Source organism: Eptatretus burgeri, chromosome 3 (genome assembly GCF_056783735.1).
Source record: "Eptatretus burgeri isolate ZD-2024b chromosome 3, Ebu_testis_v1, whole genome shotgun sequence".
In the NCBI taxonomy this organism is placed as follows: Eukaryota; Metazoa; Chordata; class Myxini; order Myxiniformes; family Myxinidae; genus Eptatretus; species Eptatretus burgeri.
In genome coordinates, this window is record NC_140963.1 from 7,036,698 (window position 1) to 7,061,765 (window position 25,068).

Below are 25,068 nucleotides of genomic sequence, written 5' to 3' on the forward strand. Positions count from 1 at the left end.
GGAGCATACGCCAAAGACAGACTTAACAAGGTGCACCAAGTCTTTGAGGAAAGAAACAGGATCAGAGGTTCAGCCTTGAGGTTGACAAGATGTAATATTCTGGCTCCTGTGAGAGTGGACACAAACTTATTGTGGGTTTTGTGGAATGACTTGAGATTACCTTCAGTGAGATTTGCCTTCCAGGAAGAGAAGGCAAGTTGTTTGAAGGGAACTGCCTCACCTGGGAAGGGAATGAGTGTACCACGGACATGAGGATGGGTATAATAACTGCAGAGGAGACAGGATAAATCAGCACACATGGGAGAGTAAAGTTTTGTGGAATAATTCTCAGGTGGCATTAATATCAGAAGAGACAGAGATGGAAGACCAGTCCTGAAGAGAGAGGGAGCCTGCAGTCCTTCACAGTCAGCCTGAGAGAACTGCCAGACTCTCTGGCAATGAGGCAGCTATTTGACAGCAGCAAGAGATGTGTTGACTCTCACGTATGTTAACAGCCAGAGACGTGTTAACCCCCATTTGAGAGTCAATTTGCTGAAATGCAGAAAATGGAGCAGTCGGACTAATTCACTTGAAGAAGTAAATGGAGGTGATTAATGGTTGAGAAGTCTTGAAATGCAGTTGAAATGCTCAATGAACAGCTTGGTTTCATAGGTAAATATAAAAAGGAGGGGGAAGGATGTGTGTAGTGGAGAAAAAAAAAAATCAAGGCAAAGAAGGTGGGTTTTAAATAAATATAAAACAGGAACCAGGAACCACTGAAAAACATTTCAAGTGTAAAATGAGTGAAAACATAAAGAAGATGATTATATTGATGATGTGTTGTATTTTTGAGATGGACCTTATATAATTTTAAGCAGATCATAAACAAGTACCATATTTTTGATTTGGATTTTGATGTGTTGCTTGTTTATTCCTGATTGTTTTGGGGTGAGTGAAAGGCTGGCACAACATTGAGAGATTAAAAAGACAAGGGAGCCAGGAGATGATATGTGATAGGAGCAGAACTTGTATTAACATTATGTACACAAAGAGCATTTGTGGGGAGGTGTTCGAGTGGGACGCACATTTCTCGGCTCTTGCTGAATTTATAAATAATATGTACACAATTTTTCAGCATGATGACATACAGCAAGTAGTTGACAAACTAAAACGGTACATCGTGAAATACGTTCCTTTTCCTGCTGGAATAACCAGGAATTGAAAATACTGATTTTCTCCCATTATTGTAAAGGCTTTTGTACACACCATTGTATTTCAAAGGTTATCTTGGGGAGTCTGGAATACCACAATGCAATTCAAGGGTTCACAGACATGTAAAAAAGGTGGTGGAGGAAGTCGGGGAAGGGTGCAATTCGATTGTTAAAAAAGGGATGTCAAAGAATGATGAGGAAAATGGAGCAAGGGTGATCTGAAACATCGAGAGATGGTGGAGACGAACGGTTCTAACCCATATTGCTGCTGGTGGCCGACTGGTAACACCGAGAACACGTCTAAGAAGACCACAACACAAGTCATGTGACCAATCTGCAGCGATACAAAATCTGTATAAGAGAGGCAACACCAGGCTCAGATTCCTATTATAATAAAGACAGACACAGAAAGCGTTAAAACTGGCGAACAAGTACATGCACTGCACTCATATGATGAACCATAAAGTTATTCTCTCACAGAATCAACTTGCAAACTAAGAATAATAACCAAAGAAAAAGGATTTCTAAATTCTAGTGGAGGCGACAAAATGAAAAAGAGGATTGTACACATGCACGTATTCACAAAATATACATATACATGTATATATATATATATATATATATATATATATATATATATATATATATATATATATATATATATATATATATATATATATATATATATATATATATATATATATATATATATACACCGTTGTCTGCCTGTATCTCTATATCTCGATCTCTCACACACATGCATGGCCACATATTTTAATTTATAAACTCCAAATTCGGGGTACAAATACAAGTGTGTGTATACGTGAGTACGTATGTGTGCGTATGTACGTGTAGGTGTGTACGTATGTACGTGTAGGTGTGTGTAGGTGTGTATGTGTGTGTGTAGGTGTGTGTGTATGTGTGTATGCGAGTGTATGCGTGTGTATACGTGTGTATACATGTGTGTATATACATATGTGTGTGTACATATGTGTGTGTGTGTGTGTGTGTTTGTGTATAAATGTGTAAGTGTTTGTGTATAAATGTGTATGTGTGTGTGTGTATATGTGTGTGTACATGTGTGTGTACATGTGTGTGTACATGTCTGTATATATATATATATATATGTGTGTGTATATATATATGTGTGTATATGTGTGTACGCGTATATGTGTGTATACGCGTGTGTATGTGTATACGTGTGTATACATGTGTACGTGTGTGTGTATATGTGTGTGTATATATATATATATATATATATATATATATATATATATATATATATATATATATATATATATATATATATATATATATATATATATATGTGTGTGTGTATACGTGTACGTGTGTGTATACGTGTATATGTGTGTATGCGTGTATCTTCTTCTTCTTCTTTCGGCTGCTCCCGTTAGGGGTCGCCACAGCAGATCATCCGTATGATCCGCATAGTGATTTGGTACATGTTTTACGCCGGATGCCCTTCCTGACGCAACCCTGGTCGCCTCTTACGACACAGGGATATGGTACACCTATTTTAACCGGGATATACACCGGCCCAGTATGCTGGTACTCATTTCGCCGACCTCGGAAGGATGACAGGCTGAGTCAACCCCCTGGTGTATTAATTCAGTGGCCCAACGGGGCTTGAACTCAGGACCTTTTGGTTCCCAAGCCGCTGCCCAAACCACTGCGCCAACACCAGGCTTGTATGCGTGTATATACGTGTGTATATATATATATATATATATATATATATATATATATATATATATATATATATATATATATATATATATATATATATATATATATATATATATATATATATATATATATATATATATATATATATATATATATATATATATATATATATAGATATGTCCACGTGATCCACGAGTACATATTGGGCCCAAAACATTTTTGAAATATTATGCTATACAGTACTATATCATTTTTGGCCCTGTCTCAATTGTGAAGAATCACTTTAAATATTAAATAATTCTCATATCAAGATCTGGATTCGGATCTTCACCAAAATCGAATCAATTCGTCCTTGCGACACACCCGTTTCCACCAAGTTTCATCCGAATCCGTCCACAACTTTTTGAGATATCGTGCTATATATAAGTTTAGCCCTGTCTCTCAATGGTGAAGAATTACTTTAAAAAATTGTCAGATCCGAATCCGGATCTTCACCAAAATTGAGTCAATTCTTTCTTGTCACACACCCAACGTGTCCACCAAGTTTCATCTGGATCCGTCAACAACTTTTTGAGATATCATGTGATATATAAGTTTGGCCCGATCTCTCAATGGTGAAGAATCACTTTAAAAAATTGTCAGATCCGGATCCAGATCTTCACCAAAATTGAGTCAATTCTTCCTTGTCACACACCCAATGCGTCCACAAAGTTTCATCCGGATGCGTCAACAACTTTTTGAGATATCATGCGATATATCATTTTTGGCCCGATCTCTCAATGGTGAAGAAGCACCTAAAAAATTATAGTAGTCGGATCCGGATCTTCATGAAAATCTAAAGAGTTCGTCCTTTTCACACACCCAACCTGTCCACAACTTTTTGAGATATCCCGTACACAAACAGACAAACAAAGCAGACAGACAAACAGATAAGCCGGTAGGCGAAGAGGGATTTGCGAGGATCGAAGCGCTGGATACGATGCTTTTCATTCTGACCGATCCACCGACGAAGATTCATTGCCAAGACGTATTGACTCACATACAATTGTTCCTCTGCCTGGCAAGATTTTTCCGATTGCGTATTTTGCCAACTGGCACTCCTCATTAAAAATGACGATAAATAGACACCCTATTTTTGAAGGACTACCATTTGAAAAATAATCGGTTTGCTGGTTTGTGCTGTGGAGCCTCGCGTTGCAGACACACACACACACACACACACACACACACACACACACACACACACACACACACACACACACACACACACACACACACACACACACACGGAAAACCCGATAAACTTCTCTCAATGCTCTTGTTTGACCACACCTCCTGAGCCACCACACAATATTTTTCATAAGCCACGCCCACTTTCCATAAGCCACGCCCACTTTTCATCAACCACGTCCACTTTCCCTAAGCTCCCCCCACTTTCCTAAGCCCCTCATAAAAAATGACGGTAAATAGACACCCGATTTTTGAAGGACTACCATTTGAAAAATAAAACTTCAATCAAAAATCGGCTCGAGTAAAATTTTCTAAATATCTCGAAGTGTTTAATTCCGAAGTCTCGTTTCTCTACATTCAAAACTGAAGGACAAGTATTGAAAATACTGTACGTGGTTTTTTGGCCGCTGCACAGCAATGGGTGGTTGCTTGGCAACGAAATTCAAACGCGCACATTCCCAGTGTATATTCCACATGTTGGCAAAGTTTCATCGAAATCGGTTTGCTGGTTCGTGCTGTGGAGCCTCGCGTTGCACACACACACACACACACACACACACACACACACACACACACACACACACACACACACACACACACACACACACACACACACACACACACACACACACACACACACGGAAAACCTGACAATAAGGGATATCTAGCATATATAGCGAATCCAACAGAAAGGGGTGAAAACATAACCTCCTTCACCTTCCGTGGCAAAGGTAACAAAACAAAACCTGTTCTGAATTACTCCCCTGAATGTTGGACATGAACCTAAAATCTGCAAACTGTCCACTCATTGGTTTCCTGTGAGACAAATCGACTCGGCGATCACAGTACTCAAGGTTCACTCGCCAATTTAACCAGGAAAGTAGAACTGGTTCCTCGCAAATATATTTTGATTTACAGGGTGTTCCAAAAAGAAAAAGGCCCGGACAACTTTGGTTCTTAATATATTTAGTACCAGAAATGATATGACGATACACTTTGGTATGCATGATATAGAAACTCATAAAGTTCATTATTTCCAGGTCTGGTAGTTTAATGTAAAAGAAAGTGGTTGAAAGAAAGACAGGAGAAAATTCAGTGCATCGAATGGTTCATCGAGATGAGATCTGACACGGAAGTTCAATGTAATTTCCATACAAGGTATGGATGGAATCCGCCATCGCAGACTCGTATCAGAGAGTGGTACAGGAGGTATAAAGAGACTTGAAGTTATCAGAAACAGAAAAGTACCTGTCGACCAAGTGCAGGTGCAGTAGTCGTTGAACGAGTATGTGAATCATTTCAACAAAGACCCAGAAAATGAATTTGATGCGTATCCAGAGAGCTGGGACTACCATCCACCACTGCACACATGATTTTGTATAAAAGACCGAAGCTTTATGCCTGAAAGGTGCATATTCTGCAGAAACTCAAACCAAATGACGGACCCAAATGCAAGACATTTGCCTTGGAAATGTTCAGTCGCATAAAAGATGGCGAAGTTTACCTAAAAAAAAGGTCACGTTCACAGACAAGGCTTGCTTTCATGTCTCGGGGAAGGCCAACTGACTGAAATCTGGGGCTCTGAAACCCCCGTGTGGTCATTGAACACATACGCGATAGTCCATAGGTCAATGTGTGGTGTGGCCTTCTCCGTGACCGCTTGGTAGGTCCGTTTTTATTTGCGGAGGACACAGTGATGACAACACTTCACATGAACATGTTGGAAGGATTCACCTTCCCACAGATTGAAGACCTGCAACACAATATCATTTTCAAACAGGACGGTACTCCCGCTCATTAGGCCTCAGTCGTTCAAGCCATCCTGAATGAAAAATTTCCAGGTCGCTGGATTGGCCAAGATGGACAAACCGCCTGGCCTCCACAATCACCAGACACAACTCCCCTTGATGTTTTCTCAGGGGGGGGGGGTGTCAAATATGTTGGCCACAACACCAAGGCGGAAAATATCGCAGGATCTTCATTCTCGGATCACAGCTACATGTGCGCTGATGGACACAAACATGCCAAGCTTAACATGGTAAGAACTCGTATACCGCCTTGATGTCCGACGTGGGACAAACGGAGCTCAGGTTGAAGTGTATTGCTGGTATTCACAAAACTTTATGAGTTTCTGTATCGTATAAACCAAAGGGTATCGTTATATTGTTACGAATCTGGCAGCCATGAGCACTCAACATTCAGGTCCCCGTAGCTCAGTTATTTCGTTAAGTAAATGTGGATAGATAGCTCCCTTTCCACTATGTCTAATGGGAATTAAGTGTACGTGCGCTGCGAAGTTATTTTATAGATAGGATTTTTACCCCAACAACAAAGACACTCTGCTCGCGGCATTGTCCGCGCTCTTCGTGCACTCGCCGGCATGCGGAATTCCAAGTCCCAGGCGGTGTGGATTTCGCACCAAATATGGGCACAGAGCGCTTCGTTCTGGCTTCGCGCCAAATAAGGGTATGCGTCATTTTCCGCCCAATGGGCGACATGCGGACCAAAGCCGGGGCGGTCCTTCTCAAGAAGGTGGAACCGCGACACACCGTCCACCCAATGGGAGCAGGCGACGGGGGAGCGGACCGCACCCCCAAAACGATGGAGAAAGGATTGATGCTTGCGTCCCGTCGACTCGAGCGTGCTTCTGTCTGGGTCTGCGGCTGACTGCATCCCGTGCATCCGAGGTGTCTCATCTGGCGCATTACAACAAGCGGTCGACCATCTCATCACGGGAGATCACCTCGTCTCGCCTCCTTCGGGTTCGGCTGCCCTGGTCCGTTCTTTGGCGCCTGGTGCTCCGGGAAGGTGCGGTCGTCCAGCCACGCAAACGCGTCCAGGCAGCCAGCATGTTATCTTCCCTCCTGAGCTGAAGGGGCAACAAAGACCTCGAGGTCCATCTCTTTCTGGGATATTTGTGTGTGCGTGTGTGTGTCCATGGGCCCTGTCTCTAACTAGAATTGTTTAAGGAATTGCTTGTACATTTGATTCCCTTTTTTATTTGGATAACTCTGCCCTAACGTGCTCCCTTCGTCCCCTGATTATTGTAAATAAATTTCCCTATTGTTGAATGTCCCAGCTCGTTCCCTGTCATTTCTTTCATTGGCTTAGCACGGTGCGTGTTGAGAAATAGCGAAGCAGTAAATTGTTCATTTGGACCGACGGGCCTCGGTAACCATCCGCTCGTGTTACACACAGTTCGAGCACGGTAATGGTTCGTTCCGCTCGGGGTCTGTCGAGGGTGTGAATTCCTCGGAAGCTTTGCCGCGTGGGTACTTAGGTATATTGAAGTTTGGCAATTAACCCTACCCCATGCGGTCGAATTATTGGCGATTCATGGTCCTGTGAGGGACCCGTGCCTTTCGGACTTATCCGAGGGTCACGACCTAAATTCCGGTGTGTTCGGGGGAGCCGACTCTACTGCTCCCTCTAGCGGTCGTGCTCACCACCGATACCTGGCATCACAACAATATTATTTGTGGTTCAAAATATATTAACAACCAAAGTTGTCCAGGTATTTTTGGAACACCCTTTACATCTGATTTTTTTAATCGAGCAAAAACTCAAAACAAATAAATAATTCAAATGTGCAATCGGAGTTGACAGAACTATTGAAGGATGTTGGTCTGAATGTTTCATTTAACATTAGCCGTATATCTTAAATAAGTAACCTTCAAATTGCCTGCTTTCCCTTCCTGAAAGTCCCTGTAATGTCCATCTTGTATACCCCGTGTTCCCTGACCCATCCCTCTCCCTTCCACAGATCTCCCAATGTCTGTTCCCCACTGTTTTGTTCTCCCCCTCCCACCCCTCGTCTCATTCATGCCCCCCCTTGCTGTGCATTGTGTGTTCACTCTCATACGAGCCTCGAAAATGTATACCAAAAAAAAAAAATACATAAAATGTTCACTTTTCTTACATTCCAAATGAAGAATGCAATCAGAAAAAGGATGCAGCAGAGTTTACCAGCCTGTGGAAGTTCTGCCATGCCTTGGGTTCAAAGGACCTGCAGGGACTTGTGCATTACATCTTGAAGTTGTTGCCAACTGTATTACCTTCTGCTTATCTTGTATTCTGTCAGACACACGGTCACACCAATTCAAAAATTGGTGGTAAGAGAACATTTAACAAAAACATTTAACATCCATAAAGTGAGAACATTTATGCCTCACTCAATAATACAGGTGAGTGCTATAATAAAGTTTTTATGAGATGCCTTGCCAGGCCAATGGAGTGTGGGTAAAAGGGGAGGAGGGTGGGAGTGGTCAGAGTGTTGTGGTATTGTTGCGAATCTGGAAGCCATAAGCACACAACATTTAGGTCCTATAGCTCAGTTATTTTGATAAGTGAATGTGGATAGATAGCTCCCTTTCCCTAGTCTAATGGGTGAATAAATGTTCATGCACTGTGAAGTTATTTTAATAGTCAGGTTTTCCTTTTTTACAAACACCAACACAACCCTCTGCTCCCGGCATTCTCCGCGCGCTCACTTGGGCACTCCAAGTAATGGAATGCAACATGCTCCACCCACCGATTCGCTTGGCGGAGCGCCGAGTAGGGGAAAGGTCAGCCCCCCCCCCTCGGCTCGCTTGGGCACTCCAAGTCATGGAATGCGACAGCCCCCACCGACGGTGAGCTGCGCCCGAGAGGTATAAAAATGGAATGGAGAGACAGAAAGTTGTTCTTAGTTGGTAGTTGGTGAATGGAGTTGGTGGTTGTTTCGCTGAATCAACTCGGGCAGGTTGCGAAGGATCGGCACCTCGTCTTCACCAGCGCGTGTTCTGGAGCGCGTGAGGATCCGCCGGAGCACGGGAGGCTGATCGCGGCTCACCGGTGTCTGGATTCGGTTCGCCTCTCGCTGGTGCCCGGTTCGAATCAGCTCGAAGACCACACGAGGTGGACAGGTCCGAGGTAGATTCTGGTCTTCAGTTCGCCTCTCCATCTGAGCTGGAGGCCTCAATAAAGACCGCTCTGGGTCCGATTCTTGTGTGTGAGTGTGTGTGTGTGTGTGTGTGTGTGTGTGTGTGTGTGTGTGTGTGTGTGTGTGTGTGTGTGTGTGTGTGTGTGTGTGTGTGTGTGTGTGTGTGCGTGTGGTGCCAGTCCATTAAGTAGGAAATTGTATAAGTGCCTTGCTGGACATACGTGCTTCTTATATTCGAATAACTCTGCTTCTTACGTGCCCCCTCTGCCCCATTATAAATAAACCATATGTTAAATGTATCAGTTCGTTTTGTGTTTCTTCTATTGGTTTAACATGGTGCGTGTTGGAGAATTAGCCAGGCTGTTGCCGCTGTAAAGGGACATTTGGACCGACGAAAGCTCGGTGACCGTCCGCTCGGGTCGCACACAGTTGGAGTGCGCTAGCGTCTCGTTCCGTACGAGCATCATCGAGGGTGAATTTCCCCGGTAGTTGGACGACATGGGTACTTAGGAAAATTGAAATTGGCAATCGACCATACCCCACGTGGTCGACCTATTGGCGAACATCGGTCTGATAAGGGACCCGTCGGCTCCGGAGTTATCTAGGGTGACGACCTATACATTCCGGGTGATCGGTGGAGTCGACTCCTGCAGCTCCATCTAGCAGTCGTGCTCGTCGCCGATACCCGGCCCCACAACAGTATTGCCATCAAGGCAGAAACGTATGTATATCCACATTTAAATCGCTCGCCCAGGCAAAAATGCTACAGTTAGAACTACAGTGGATGAGAGTTATACTCTCATATACTGCAGTAATCTGCAGAGAATCACTGCAGAAAAGGAATATTATTTTTCCCTGAGGGATCCTCTCCTCTGACCTGTGGTGATGAGTTAAGTTAAGCAGTACTTTCACACTGATTTTTTTTTCTTGTATACACAGTCGAGGTTTGTGGAAGACCGAGCACACCGAACTGATCAGGATGTAACAGCCAAAAACAGGACATAAAACTCACATGCATGGGATGGGGTGGACAAAATGGATACATGGAGAAGGAAGCTCCAAGGAGGAAAAACTGGAAAATTAGGAGGGATTTGGATGAGGTTAAAGAGAGTAGAAAAGATCATGGTTTTGAATTGGGTGGGGATGATCTAGGATGTTGGTGAACAACTGTCTTGAGTCCATCGACTCAGCTTCATTGCAGGAGATTCCAATGATCTTGAAGGCCTTGGCTTCCACGGCGTCAAGCTGAGCAAGATGTGAGGCAGGGTAGCCAGCCCAGAGGTGAGAACAGTACTCCATCAATCTGCGGATGAAGACCTTGTAGGTGGACAGGAGTTAAGGTGTGGAAAGGAAGGACTTTGTACGATGGAGGATGATGACAAGTCAGAGGCTGGATGTGGAGGCAGATGTTGAAATGTGGTTTGCCGAAAAAGATCGTGGCTGACAGTGAGACCCAGGAGTTTGGATGAATTAACTTTCTCAAGAGGAATGCTAAGAAAGTAGAAGGGAGGGGGGGGGGGTGGTTGTCAGATTGTCTTTGCAGAGAGATAGTGAGTGTAAGATTTGGCAGGATTGAAAGACATATTCCGAATGTTTGGATCAGCTTGTGTTTTTTTTTCAAAGCCTGAAGAGAGGGAATAGGCTGCAGCATGCCTGTCTGAAGGATGAGGGATGTCACCGCAGAGGGTAGAGTCATCAGCAAATAGATACAGGGAATTTTCCAGTCAGAGGGACCATTGATGAAGATCAGGAATAGAACTGAGCCCCAAAACAGGAGAACTTCAGCCTTGACAGGGAGAGGAGACAAAAGGATTATGTTGAGTGCCACATGTTGTAAGTAGAGTAAGTCATTAAATTATGTGTGGAGTTGCCCTTGGATGCCATAGGCAGAAAGTTTGGAGAGTAAGGCAGGATGCCAGACTGTATCAAAAACATGAGATATATCCAGAGAGATGGCCCTGAATTCATGTCTGACATTGAGGACCTCCATCATTGTTGGGTGAGTAGAAGCAGCATGTCGTGACCTGGTCTGAAACCAAAATGGTGACCTGAGATGACATTGTTGGAGAAAAGGAATGATTTCATATCAACTGCGATGATGGATTCCATGACCTTGCTGATGATTAGAAGTAAGTCGATAGGTCTGTTGTTCAGGGGATCAATTTTTGCAATTTTTTTAATGTAATGCAGTGATGTTGGCAGATTTCCAAGCAGAAGGAAGATGAACTCGTGCAAATGACACAGTGAAAAGGGCAGAGAGAATGTGAAAGAACAGCAGAGCGGGTTTTTAAGGACCCACAAGCTGATGCTGTCCGGCCCAGTGGCAGAGTCAGAGTCGAGGATTGAAAGAACCTTCTCTATCTTCTTGGGTGCAAAAGACAGCGTCCAGGAGCAGCTGGGGAAGGATGGATACTGAGAGTGAAGGGTTGGTGACAGAAGATTTGGAAGCAAACACAGAATCGAGGCATTCAGCCTTCTCACGAGTGGAAGTCAGCTGTGATGCCATTTGAAGAGAGGGAAGGGATGGAAGGGGAGCATACTCCAGAGGCAGATTAATGAGGTGCCACCAAGTTTTAACAGAGGGAGACAAGTTTGAAAGTTCATTTTTAAGGTTGGACAGATGTTGTTTTCTGGCTCTCCTGAAAGTGGACACACACACACTTGTTGCGGACTTTTTTGGAATGCACTGAGATTGCCTTAAGTCGAATTTGCCTTCCAGGAAGAGAAGGCAAGTTGTTTCAGAGCAACTGCCTCATCGCAGGATTCATTTTACCCTGATCAGGAAGAAGGGTAGGATAATTGAAGACGAGATGGGATGTGTGTGTGTGTGTGTGTGTGTGTGTGTGTGTGTGTGTGTGTGTGTGTGTGTGTGTGTGTGTGTGTGTGTGTGTGTGTGTGTGTGTGTGTGTGTGTGAGGGAGTGAGGGAGTGAGGGAGTGAGGGAGTGAGGGAGTGAGGGAGTGAGAGAGATTCTGTGGATGAATTACCAGGCTGAGTTAACATCAGGGGCAGTAGATGTGGGAGACTCATCCTGAAGAGAGATGGCTGCTTGCAGTTCCTGTCAATCTGCTTGAGTGAAATGCAAACTCGCCGGGATTGAGGCAGCTCTGCCGGGATTGCCGGGATTGAGGCAGCTCTGAGAATAGCCAGAGAGATGTTGACTTTCACAAGCATATGGTCAGATGAACCAATTGGAGCAAAGGAAGAGCAGGAGACATTTGTGGGAAAATTTGTCATCACCAAGTCCAGAAGAGAGGATTTGCCATTGGGAGAAATCCGGGTTGGAACGTTCACAGATTGAGTCAGTCCCATGGAGTCACAGAAATCCTATGCTGAAGTGCCATGCCAGTTGAGAGAGGTACGACCACCCCGCCAAGTTGCATGGTGACAATTGAAATTGCCATATATGAGGAAGAGAGTTGGGATAAGTGGTTAAAAGTTTGTACATGTTGTCCGAGAGAGATATGGATGGAGTTGTCAATGTTAGGAGGATGGTACTACACATAGATGAACAAGAGGTGGGAGCGGAGAGGAAGTCACACCCAGAGATACTCCGGGGGGTTAGGATGTGTAAGGTCAGTGCAAGGGCAGTAGGAAATAGAGTTATTGATGTAAAGTGCAACTCCACCTCCGGAGCATAGTTCAGGCCAATCAAATCGAAGGAGACAGTAACTGTGGAGAGACACTCAGGAGTTGAGGACATCCTGTGGGAGGAAGGATTCTGTTAATCAGATGTCTGGTTTATCAGTTGCAGCTTGGATAGAAAGATGTCAGGTTAGAGTGGATACATTGGATGTTTGAGGTCCACATAGTCATATTGGGGGGGGGGGGGAGAGGAGCCATTGGGATGGTGCAGGATTGGTGGGGGAGAGGTTGTACGGGGGCAAGGTGAGGCTTTTGGGTGGGGGGCACGGGGGAAGGTTTGAGCGTGTGAGGGGTGTGGGGGCAGGTTTGAGTATGTGGGATATGGGTGAAGTGAGGGGGAAGCATTGAGACGGTGGTTTGAGGAGGGAGGCAGAAAGGAAGGACATGAAGCTTTGAGGGGGTGGGTGGGGTGGTTGCATTTCCCGATTCCAGAGTTCCAATTTTGACAAACGGAGATAAAGATCATGGGATGGTGGATTAGAACGCTTGTTAAACGCATGGAGAAACACTGCGTAGTATGGATGGGGGTGATGGGGAGGGGGAGGTTTGTGGACGGGGTGCAGAGCAGACAAAAACCTCAAAAAAATAATCCTGTTGAAGATGAAGAACAAGGAGAAGAAGGAGAAGGAGGAGAAGGAGAAGAAGGAGAAGAAGACTCATTGTGGTGGAGAATAAGAACACGTGACAGTAATTGTGAAGGAGAAACAAGGGTTGAAATGCATTCTTAAATTACTTTTTCTTCAAAAAGAAGCATTTATATTTCATGTAGATTCCTTTTGGAGAGAAGATTGGGGGGGGGGAGGGAATGTAGAACCAGTCACAGAGGAAATTCAATTGAAATGAAAATCATAAAGGACTAAAATTAAATATTTGTTTCCATTTTTTTGAAATCAGGAGAGGAAATTTTAGTATTTCTGGCAGTTATCAGAGAACCACCTCACCGCCGTCAAGTCTGGCATTACACTCAAGCCAACTGGCAGGGTCTCCAAGCAGCCCTCAAACTTATAAACTGGTCTCCTATCACTACTTTCTCCAACATCAACCCATCCTGGGAATTCTTTCAAAGAAACTTGCTCTCCCTCATGCACAGATTTAATCCCTCTCATCTTCAGTTGTCCTGCCCTTCCTCCCACCCTTGGTGCACTGAAGCTTGTGGTGAGGCAGTTGTCCTGAAAAAAACTTGCCTTTGCCTCATGGAAAGCAAACCCAACTGAGGGAAATCTCAGTTCCTTCCATAAAGCTCGGAACAAGTGTGTATCTACCCTCAGGAGAGCCAGAAAAGAACATCTTTCTCATCTCAAGTCTGAACTCTCAAACCTCTCTCCTGCCTCAAAATCCTGGTGGCATCTAATCAAATCTGTTTCTGGTACATGTTCCCTCTCCATCCCCTCCCTTACCTCAAATGGCCGCACTGCTGATACCGCACGTGAAAAAACTGAATGGCTAAACTCGGTGTTTGCAGCTAAATCTTGTGTCCAAAACCATCACTTTCTCAACCCACCTTACCCAGTCGCACCCAACTGTCCCTGGACTCTGTGTCCTTTTCTCCTGACAAGGTGGAGAGCTTGCTGTCAAACCTCGACTCGGATTCTGCAACCGGACCAGATGGCATCAGCCCACGTGTCCTCAAAGCCTGCTCTTCTGCTCTTTCTCACCCTCTCTCTGTTCTATTCACCCTCTCATTTGCTCAAGGTCATCTGCCATCTGCTTGGAAATCAGCAAACATCACTGCCCTGCACAAAAAAGGTGCAAAAACAGATCCCTGCAACTACAAACCAATCAGCCTTCTTCCAATCATCAGCAAGGTTATGGAATCCATCATCGCTTGAGACATCAAATCCTTCCTCTTATCCAATGGCTTGATTTCTGATCATCAATTTGGTTTCAGACCAGGTCACTCTACCCTGGATATGCTGCCTCTCATTGCAGATCTGGGTAAAATCACAAACTGGTCCAACATGTGGAACGTGTCTTTCAATCCGGACAAATCTCACACTCTCACTATGTCTCTTCGAAAGGACTGTTTAGAAAATCCCCCCATCCAATTTCTCAACAATCCTCTTGAAGAAGTCCTTTCTTTCAAGCTTCTGGGTCTCACTATCTGCCATGACCTTTCCTGGGAAAGCCACATTTCCAACCTCGCCTCCAAAGCCAGTCGCCGACTGGGAATCCTCCGTCGTGCAAAGTCCTTCCTCGGCCCACCTGAGCTCCTGACCACTTACAAAGCTTTTGTCCGCAGCCTGATGGAGTACTACTCTCCCCTCTGGGCTGGTGCTCCTGCCTCCCACATTTCTCGGCTTCACGCTGTGGAAACAAAGGCATTTCGGATCATTGGCATCTCTCGCAATGAGGATGACTCTTTGGGCCTCTCACTGATTCACCGCAGGTTGGTCGGTGGTCTTTCTATCTTCTACCGTCTCCTCTCCAGCCTCGCCCCCACAGCTCTCTCTGCGATTTGTCCCCAACACATTTCCGCAGGGTGCTCAAGGCCCGCCAACAACCCTCTTCTGGTAAAACTACCAAAATCACGAATCACTGCTCACCTTCACTTTTTCATTCCTCTTTTTCCCCACCTTTGGAATAAACTCCCTCACTCTATTCATTCCCATTCTTCCCTCCAGGCCTTCAAAGCAGCTGTTCACCACCACCTCTTATCACCACCATCACCACCCCCAACCAAATGCTCGATCTTTTCTACCCCCGATAATCCACCCAAGCCCACATCCTTCAAATTCCCTGCTTTCCTTCCTGAAAGTTCCTGTAATGTCCATCTTCTATTCCCCATGTTCCCCGTCCCATCCCTCTCCCTTCCACAGATCTCCTAATGTCTCTGTTCCCCACTGTTTTGTCCTTCCCACTCCCTCCTCTCTTGACTCATGTCCCCCATGATGTGCGTTGTGTGTTAGCTCTCACACGAGCCTCGACAAGGTATACAAAAAAAAAATAGGAAATAGGATCGAACAATGTTGAGGAAATAGGAACGCAGTACCCGGGAATACACACACCCAGGACTGATTTGCTGAAGCAAGCTACCTATCAGAGGAAGGCCTTGAAAATTCATCCCGATCACACACGCGTCGAGAGGATTGAGATGATAAAAAATGATAATAATAATAATAATAATAATAATAATAATAATAATAAAAAATAACAATCACTCTGTCTGCCTGGCAGTCAAACAAAATTGAAAATCATTCCAAAGAGGAAACTTACTGTTTTTAAGGACGTCATAAAGGACTCAAACAACAAATACGAATAACTAATGAAATGTGTTAAATAAGGTGGTGTAAGAGACTGAACAACAGTGGTAAACTTCCCAAAAAAACGTTTTTAATACGACCTTTAAAATCTCTATTTTAGGTTGAATTTAATTATATACTTAAACACTGGAGAACACAAATCACCTTTTTGACACTTTTAAAAACCTTAGCAGTACTTGGACAAAATATGACTGCATTTTAAGTCATCTCGACCAATACAATTTGGCACTCGTAGACCCAGCCCATCCTCTTGCTTCTCAAGTTTTTGAGGGGTAAGGTATTCTATAAACATTAATTCATGAAGTTTTTACTCAATACAGTTCAAAATTGTGGCTTGACATAACTGCCATCTTTCATAATTCAAAGATCAATCAGATTTTGCAACATGTTCAAAACATTCTCCAATTGCTGCTGAGTAATTGCATGATTGCATACAGCTTGTAGCTCGAAGTTCATCCAAAGAATGAGGTTTTGACGAGTAAACAACAGTTTTACATAGTCCCATAAAATATAGTCCAATGGGGACAAGTCAGGAAAACGAGGTGGCTAATTGGTGGCTAAGATCCTCATCCTCTTAATGATGACGTCATAAAAACGAATATGACGTCATTGTGATGTATCAGGTTTGCGATAAATTATCTGTGCTAATGTCCGGCTTGATTCCCGCAAACAAAATTCAAACAGCATGCCGAGTTTCGGAGATGCCGATTTCCATTAGCGGCGATATTTTGACGTCAACTTTTTTTCAAGGAAGAATTTCCAAAATCAGAGATGGTTACTGCCTGCACATGGGCTTTCTGCATATACATGGCAAGTTTCACGAAGATCTGATGAAAACACTCGGTTGTGAAACAAAAAATGTCACAAAAATTGATATGACGTCATAGTGATGCATCATATATGCGGTAATTAATCTCTGCTAATGCCCTGTTCGATTCCCGCAAACAGAATTCAAAAAGCTTGTCTAGTTTCGGAGATAATTTTTTAAGTGATTTCCATTAGCGGAAATATTTTGACGTCATAACTTTTTTCTAGGAGGAATTTTTAAAATTGGAGATGGTTACTGTCTGCGCAGGGTATTTTTACATATATATGCCAAGTTTCAGGAAGTTTTGATGAAAACTGTAGGCTGTGAAACAAAAAAGTCCACAAGAAGAAGATGAAGAACAACATGAGTAAGACTTAGAGATCCTCCACGAGGATCTAAAAAACAGGGGAATTGTGCATTTAACAGCAATAACAATAACATTAACAAAACATGATGAATTTTGCTTTGATATGCCATTTATGGTTTGTTTGTATCCTGTGTGCATCAAAAGCTATAAAGGGTCAAAGTTGCACAAAAACTTTACGGACACCCTGTACTAATTCACATTGATCAATGGGGGGGCGTGGGGGGGACACATGAAAGAGCATACAAATAACTATTATGTTGCTTTTGCATTATATGGTTATAAAAAGATGGAAATAAATAAAATTGATGATTACTTCACAATAATAATAATAATAATAATAATAATAATAATAATAATAAATATACATACATAAGCAGCAGCTGCTGGATATCATTGTCTTTCATATTATCAATCAATGATCGACTCTCTGTCATTGCAGCTTCAATGTCAGACACAACCTGAATAAACAAGAGGCATTCACTCCAAGCACACCTGATTTATCCAAACACATCCATAACTGACACACTTCATGAAGAATTGTAAATTATAAAAATGCACATTTTAAAATGATCACTTTGAAGGAAAGCAGTTTAGTTTTGGCACCAAATGCTCATTCTGTGGATTAATATAATGTGATTAATTGACAGAATAAACAAGAATGGCACTCGGTAGAGTGCATACCTCGGCCACGTAATGCCTGATCCACCAGAACCTATCGCCGTATCAACCACCAGAACTTATCAACCACCACAATTACCACATTTTTGAAATATCATGTTATATAATCGTTTTTGGCCTTATCTCTCAATGATGAAGAATGACTTTAAAAATTAAATAATCTGGATCCGGATTCGGATTCGGATCTTCACCAAAATCGAATCAATTCATCCTTGCCACACATGCAACGTGTCCACCAAATTTCATTCAAATATGTCGTCAACTTTTTGAGATATCGTGCTATATATTGTTTTTGGCACTATTTCTCAATGGTGAAGAATCACTTAAAATAAAATTCTCGTGGTCGGATCGGGATCTTCATGAAAATCTAAACATTTTGTCCTGATCACACACCCAACCTGCCCACCAAATTTCATCTGGATCCATCCACAACTTTTTGAAATATCCTGCACACAGACAGACAAATGAACAAGCCAGTAGGCGGACATGGGTAGTCAACTACCCAATAGAACCTGACGCGATGGGCCCGTTCGATGGCGAATGACCTGAGGATTAAGCACAAGAAAATTCATGATTCTAGCTTCAAGGGTTAAGGCTGCAGATTGTTTTTTCATTAAAATACCCCCACATTTGGAGGTTTTTCGGCCGTTGCTAGGCAACGGAGGGGTCCATAGCAACGGTTCTTTCTCACACATAACTAGGACATACCATGAACCTAGCATACCAGTTTTATGTATATCTGACTCCTAGTCTCTGAGATATAACGAACTTCGTTTTTTTTATTGTTTTCGACCAGGGTTCATTCAAAGTCTATCTTCTCCGACAGTTTTCATAGGATCCGGCTGGAAATTTTTGACAATATGGCTGAATGTACTGCCCACAGTCGCTCGTGGACCGATTTTTGATTTTCGAAAAAAAATTTTTTTTATGATTTTAAAAAATATTCAAAGTCCCGTTGCTAGGCAACGGTGGTGTCCATAGCAACGGTTCTCATTTGCACACAACTCGGTCATGGTATGAACCTACCCACCAAGTTTCATCGAAATTGCCATTGTATTAACTGAAATCGCCATTGTATTAACTGAAATCGCCATTTTAAATACTGATAATAAGGGTAGAACAAATCTCAAAAAAAGTTTTGTTTTTTTTTTAGACTAGATCGACGACCCAAATAAAGAAACAAACGAACGGAGGCAATCAACATACTTGTCAAAAATAATTTTTTTTTTTGCCAAGTCACAAACAGACAGAGAGGGCTGAAAACAACCTCCGTCAACCTTCAGTGGCGGAGGTAATTACAGGCACCAAGGACATGAAAATTAATATCTTGGAATCTGAGTGCAGCAAAGGTCAAAATGAATGAATAATTTATATAATAATAATTTCAAGCCACCCATATAATATTCACCAGTAACTTAGCCACACACATGGTCATGAATAATTAGGTGGTGACGTTGAAGTCCTAAAGCCAGCCGTACACCGAGACAAATTGTCTGTTCAAATTTGAGGCGATTAAAACATTGATGAGAGTTTAAAACGAAAGGAACATGCACGTCTCCCGCATTCGCTCCAAGCGTTCACTGGACAGGAGAAAGCTCTATCTGTGTTTTATCAGCTGCTGTTGCTGATGAGGGTTCTTGAAGCATCAGGTGTAACCGAGTAGGGGAGGTAACTGTAACTACCAGCTCCTTGGCTGGTAGCATGGAATTGTAGCTCTACTTTATCTTATTTACCAGACATCAAAACCAGAGTATACCTGCAATTGCATGGTTACCTTGACCTAAGTTACAAGCTGGTTGGCACAACATTTGGTATGAGTCCTATATTAATGTTTCTTCCTTGTTTAGAAAATATTTCGAACACAGATTTAGCTTTAGAATAGAAAAATAACTTTAAAATGGGAATTGAAAAGGAAATAAAAACAAGTTTCATTACTTTGTCAACATCCCCGAAGTTGCTCCAATCGTACTGCAGCACTGCACTGATTTGGCTGAAGGAGAGGGTAGGGAGGGATGGGAGAAATTTACAATACCGTACCTTAAATCTCAGATAAGAAAGACCAACATTTCAAGTAAAATGTTTTTATCTACAATTATTTGCAGCAACATGACAAAAAACAGCAAGTCAACAAGAAAGCATTTCAAAATGCAAAGCTCATCCACATCCGCTTTGAACTCAAACTAAACTTGACGAGTAGAACAGTTTAAAATTAAAAAAAAAAACTTGAGTGTGCTTCTAAGTGCGAGCAGTTATGTCGGGTACTGAACGATGCTCGTGTCAACGACGATGCCGTCCCACGCCGCTCGTTCTAATGACAATACCATCTTATTTCGTCATTTATTAATCAAACTATATTTCTCATGGCTGCTCCACCCCAAGAACTGCCACTTACAACTGTGAGTGGAGATTTATATGTGGGCACTTCCAAAAAATGTGATCCACGAGCAATAAAGTTTGATAAGTACGACATCATAGTTCACATGCGTTGGCATGTATTTCTCTGGAACCACTTCATCAATTGAAAAAAAACCTCAAATATATTGTTGCGGGTCGGGGGTTGGGTGAGTAGACCACGATTGGGGAAGCTATCTCGGGTACCCACAAGACTCCCTGGAATTGCAGGCCGCATCGCACACGGATGCGGCGGGACGCGAACCGACCGTGAACGCCAATAACTCAACTCAACAATAAATAACAGCAAAACAACCTCCATTTTGTAAATTTGGCTAACCCACTAATTGACTTTACTCTGACCCTGGGGTCCCTTGGGTGGGAATCACTCATCGCACCATGCATTCCACATTCACCCCATTCACACAGGCCCACTGGCCTTCACTCACTCATTGTACATTTTTCATTCTCAATTTACACCACACTCAACACTGCCATTCTGCGAACTAAATCCCCTATCTTGTGCTCCCTCAAACTCATGCAAGTTCCATTTTACTCTATGTTGCTAAGCTACGTCCCCACTATACATTCAATGTCGGTCAATGTCTCCAAAATCCATTTCTAAATCTAACCTAACATTCCCACTAACTAACCATTCCACGGGCCCCATGAGGACTTGTTCCTGCCCCATGAGGCCGGTCTATCTAACGCTAACCCATCCCGCTAACTTAACTATTGCTTCTATGCCCAAAAGACAAGGGGGTTTCCTACCCCCTGCCTGGGAATCCTGTATACCCGAAGTGGCGAGGCTTGCTTTTCTCTTCTCTTTTTTTCTTTGTGCACCAGCGCGGCAATTCACAACCCGCGCTCTTTTCCCGTGACGTCATGGCAGCTGTTCGAGCTTCGCGCTCCTCGTCCCTTCCTCTCGGACGGTAACATCCGGCAGGTATTTCCCTCCTGCCGGATTCCAACCATGCGTGCAGCCATGACGTCACCCTGCGCATCACAAGCAAGCCTCGCGTTTCGAGGGGTTCCCCACGCGAGCCGTGTGCTCTGCTCGCCCGTAACCCGCACCACGGAATCCCCGATGACGTCACTCGCACCCCGAACCCGTGCGATTTCTCGCGCAAGCCGGGGCACGCATATCGGGGAAACCGCTTCGCGCGCTCTGCGAACAGAACGTGAGGCGCAAGCCAAACGGAGCTCAACACACATGCTCACCTGGAAAACCCGTCCGATCCGAATTCAAGAAGTTCCAGCCTAACTTCTGTCCGTCCGCGGGGTTGGCTTGTATCCACCGCGGACGTTTCCGGACCGGATTTCACTTGTGTAGACGGGCACGTGGCGGCCTCGTGCGAAGCACAGCACGGACCTCGCGCGCGCTGCTTTGCGAATCCCGCGCGGTTACCAAAACAGCTACGGCCGCTACACAGCCCTTGTCTCTTGTCTGGCGCCGTCTTCGTCTCAATTCCATGCACGCACTCCCGCGTGCCATGACGCTTACCCACCTCGCCATGAGACTCGGACATGCGGTTGCGGTTTCCCGCATACCAACCGCCATTTCCCTTTCATACCGCGCCCTCACACACGCGGTTCCTCTCACACATAGTGCTTCTCCCATACAAGCCTTTTCACTCACGCACGCCATTTTACTCACGCTATGCGCACGTTTCAACACGCATTTCGCCACACACTCCAGGACAATCACTTCGGGGAATCGCGCTTCCACAAGGGGTCCCGGGGCCTCTATACCCCCCAAGCTGCGCATGTACCCATTCACATCAGCCATCCCCTCTACCTCTTTCGGCACGATCGGACCCACCTCGTCGTGATCCACTTCAAGGGGGAATAATGTCTCCCCTTGTCCCTTAAGGAGGTTATCCTGCTGCTCGCACTGGGACACAAAGCATTCCCCCAGCTCACCCCCATTGTCCCCCACTATCTCTACCTGTGTGTGCTCATCTTTTACCTCGTCCAATTCACCCTCTATCTTCCGTGTCTCTGTTTTTATTTCCGTTGTCTTTGTTGTTCTTTCCGTCGTCTCCTCGTGTCTCGCCCTACACGTTTCAGTCACCTCTTTTATTATTTGTATCTCCGTTACTCCTTTTGTCTCCTTTATTACCTGCGTTTCCGTCACCATTAATTTCTCCGTCACCTCCATACGTGTCTCCCTAATTATTGTGACGGCGTTCCTCGTCACAACCTCACCCGTCTCCATTGCGGGACCAACACCATCCACACTCCCCCTCGTCGGTTCGGTGACTCCGCCACATGGCGCCGCCATTTTGTGCTCCACCGTCCGCATCTCGCCACGTGCAATCACCATTTTGCCTTTCACCTCTTTCAAGCTTTCCTGCAGGCCTAACCCCATGCACTGCATCTCACCCTGCAGCGCCTGCATATTTGCTTCCATATTGTTGTTCAAATCCCCTTTTAACTCATCCACTGTGCATTTGCGTCCATCCTCTGTGCATTTGCATCCATTTTGTGCTCCAAATCCCCCTTCAATTCCTGCAACATTCCATATATATATATATATATAGTACATTAATATACATATATATATAATGTACATTAATATACATATAATGCACATTAATATACATATATATAATGACCGGGCGTAGTGGCGTGCGCCTGTAATCCGGCTACTCGGAGGCTTGGGTTGGAGGATCGCTTGAGGATGGGAGCTCTGCACTGGGCCGCGCTATGAGAGGGTGTAGGGCAGCCTGGAATCATGGTGAAACCCATTCCTTATCTCTGTGTTGAAAGAGGCGACCAGGGTTGCGTCAGGAAGGGCATCCGGTGTAAAACCTATGCTAAAATCAGTATGCGGATCATAACGGATGATCCGCTGTGGCGACCCCTAACGGGAGCAGCCGAAAGACGAACAACAACAATATTATATATATATATATATATGGTTCTCGGAACCACATGCATCCAACAGATAGTGGTCCCAAGACAGTTATTCCATTATTATACGTGTAGATAGTCCCTTACCTTTTGTCTAGTGGGACAACAGGGGAATGCATTGCGATGATCTCATAGCTAGGTTTGCTTACATCATTTCTTCTTCATTTCGTCCCTCGTCTTCTTTTCTCATTATTCCTGAGGTAAATCTGAGCCATGTGCACCCTTCGCTGTGAGATGGGTCCTCACGGAGGCCAGCGCGTGCGGCGCCGCTGCGAGGAAACGATGACGCGCAAGCATTGATGGCGCAGAGCCCCGTTCCCAAGCGAGCCCTCAACCCAACGTGTGCGGCGAGTCATACAGTGCACTTGGCAGTTCGGGATTTTCAACTCGAGTTTCCGATGATCTGGGGAAGACTGCCAGTTGCACTAAAAAGGCATATGAATGAATATCTCTTAAGAGGTTGCACGAATGGTGTTTTTCACAACACAGGAAACACAGCCAGCACGACGCCCACGCTGCACAAAACGTGTACGGAGGCCGTTAAAGGCGACTCCACGCCACGTTGGGTGGGATGCGAGTGTGCGAAGTAAAAGTGACGTGTTCCTTTTCAACCAAATATCTGATACATATTGGTGTTCGCCCCGCACACATGCTAGCAGAGTTGTGCGGACGTGAGCACTAGCCACGTGCGTAATGGCTGAACCACGCACACTGTATGGAATGTGCTCGAAGGCAGACACGTACGCCGCTCACGACTTTGTTATCGTACAAAGCAGGGCACGAATGCACCGCTCGCGACTTTGTATCGTAGTTCCTCAATATCTGACACATATCGGTGTTCACCCCGCGCAAACGCCAGCAGAATCAGGCGAACGTGAGCACTGCCCACGTGGGCCACGGCGGATCCGCGCGTACTGCGCGAAACATGCATGGATTTATCCATAACAATGTAACTTCGGCCCTCGTTGGCAGCAGCAGATTCCCCACGGATGGTGAAGTCTTCTCGTCTCTACAGCCAGCGAAGCTGCGATCAAGCAGGGGAATGTTGTGCAGCGCGGGCCGAGTTGTCACGCGCGGAGCGGGCACGTTGATCAGTGCTGGATGGACGCCCGAGCGGGCATGCGGGACCCTCGGCCGGTCGCCAGGGCATGGCCCGGGGGTTTTTGCGGGATGATTCGTGCGTCAATTACGGCGTGGGCGATTCGTATCATGTCGTGGGGTCAGAGCGGAATATTTTCGCTGTCTGAGATGACCTTGCTGGAAACGGAGTGGTGCAGTTTCCGGCCAAAGTTAGCGGGCCACGTGAGGGGCCGGGGCCAATCGGAGCGCCCGATTCAGGTGATGACGCTTTGCTTCGGGGTGGCCCCCTGCCCCGCGCTGCAAGTCCTATAAAGGTCGGAGAGGTCCCTCCACCTTTCTCTCTCTCGCCTCGCCCTCGTCTCTCTGCCCGACATCGCCACGACCCGCCTCCTGCTGCCTGGACTCCACCTCCTAGTCTCTGCCCACACAGCGTTGACCCCACCCGCCTACCTGGTCCCGCCTACCACTCCATCCACGCACTCTGGACTCCACCCCTTCTCCACTCAAGCCACTCCTTCACGAACACAGTCTCGACATGCGCTGCAGAAGCCAGAAACGATGCGCCAGCTGTCTGGTACCGCAACACAGAGCATCCCCCCCCCTCGAAACGTTCACGTATTGGTGGCACATTCGTGCAATCAAGTACAAAGGTACCGAGATCGTTGCCTCAACTCCTCTCCATTCTTGTTGCAATACTCCCTCTTCATCAGGTTTTCTGTGTCTGTGTGTGCGTATGTGTGTGTCCTGGTGCCTGTCTGCCTAAGTAAGACTGCAGAAGATCGTTATTATTATTGTTATTAATTTCGCGTTAAGTATGCTCTGTGTCCACTTTTGTTAGTTGATTGTAAATAATTCACAATTAGGAATGTTCCCTGC

At 44.9% G+C, this 25,068-nt stretch overlaps 1 protein-coding gene across 5 annotated transcripts in view; it reads right to left on the minus strand.

Annotated features, from left to right (window-relative positions):
* Window positions 1-983: 983 nt before the first annotated feature.
* The window catches only part of LOC147029347 (NADH dehydrogenase [ubiquinone] 1 alpha subcomplex subunit 10, mitochondrial-like), a 53,929-nt gene continuing 29,844 nt past the window's right edge, over window positions 984-25,068 (minus strand). For 2 of the 5 annotated variants that reach the window (XM_085872346.1, XM_085872349.1), the window contains exons 7-10: window positions 19,741-19,795; window positions 17,497-17,585; window positions 8,094-8,201; window positions 984-1,524 (exon numbers count right to left, since the gene is read on the minus strand). In XM_085872346.1, the coding sequence (XP_085728472.1) occupies window position 1,524; window positions 8,094-8,201; window positions 17,497-17,585; window positions 19,741-19,795 (253 nt within the window). In that variant the 3' untranslated portion in view covers window positions 984-1,523. Of the gene's footprint in view, window positions 1,542-8,093; window positions 8,202-17,496; window positions 17,586-19,740; window positions 19,796-25,068 lie in introns of all 5 variants that reach the window. The other 3 variants (XM_085872347.1, XR_015055871.1, XR_015055872.1) reach the window with 3 other exon arrangements.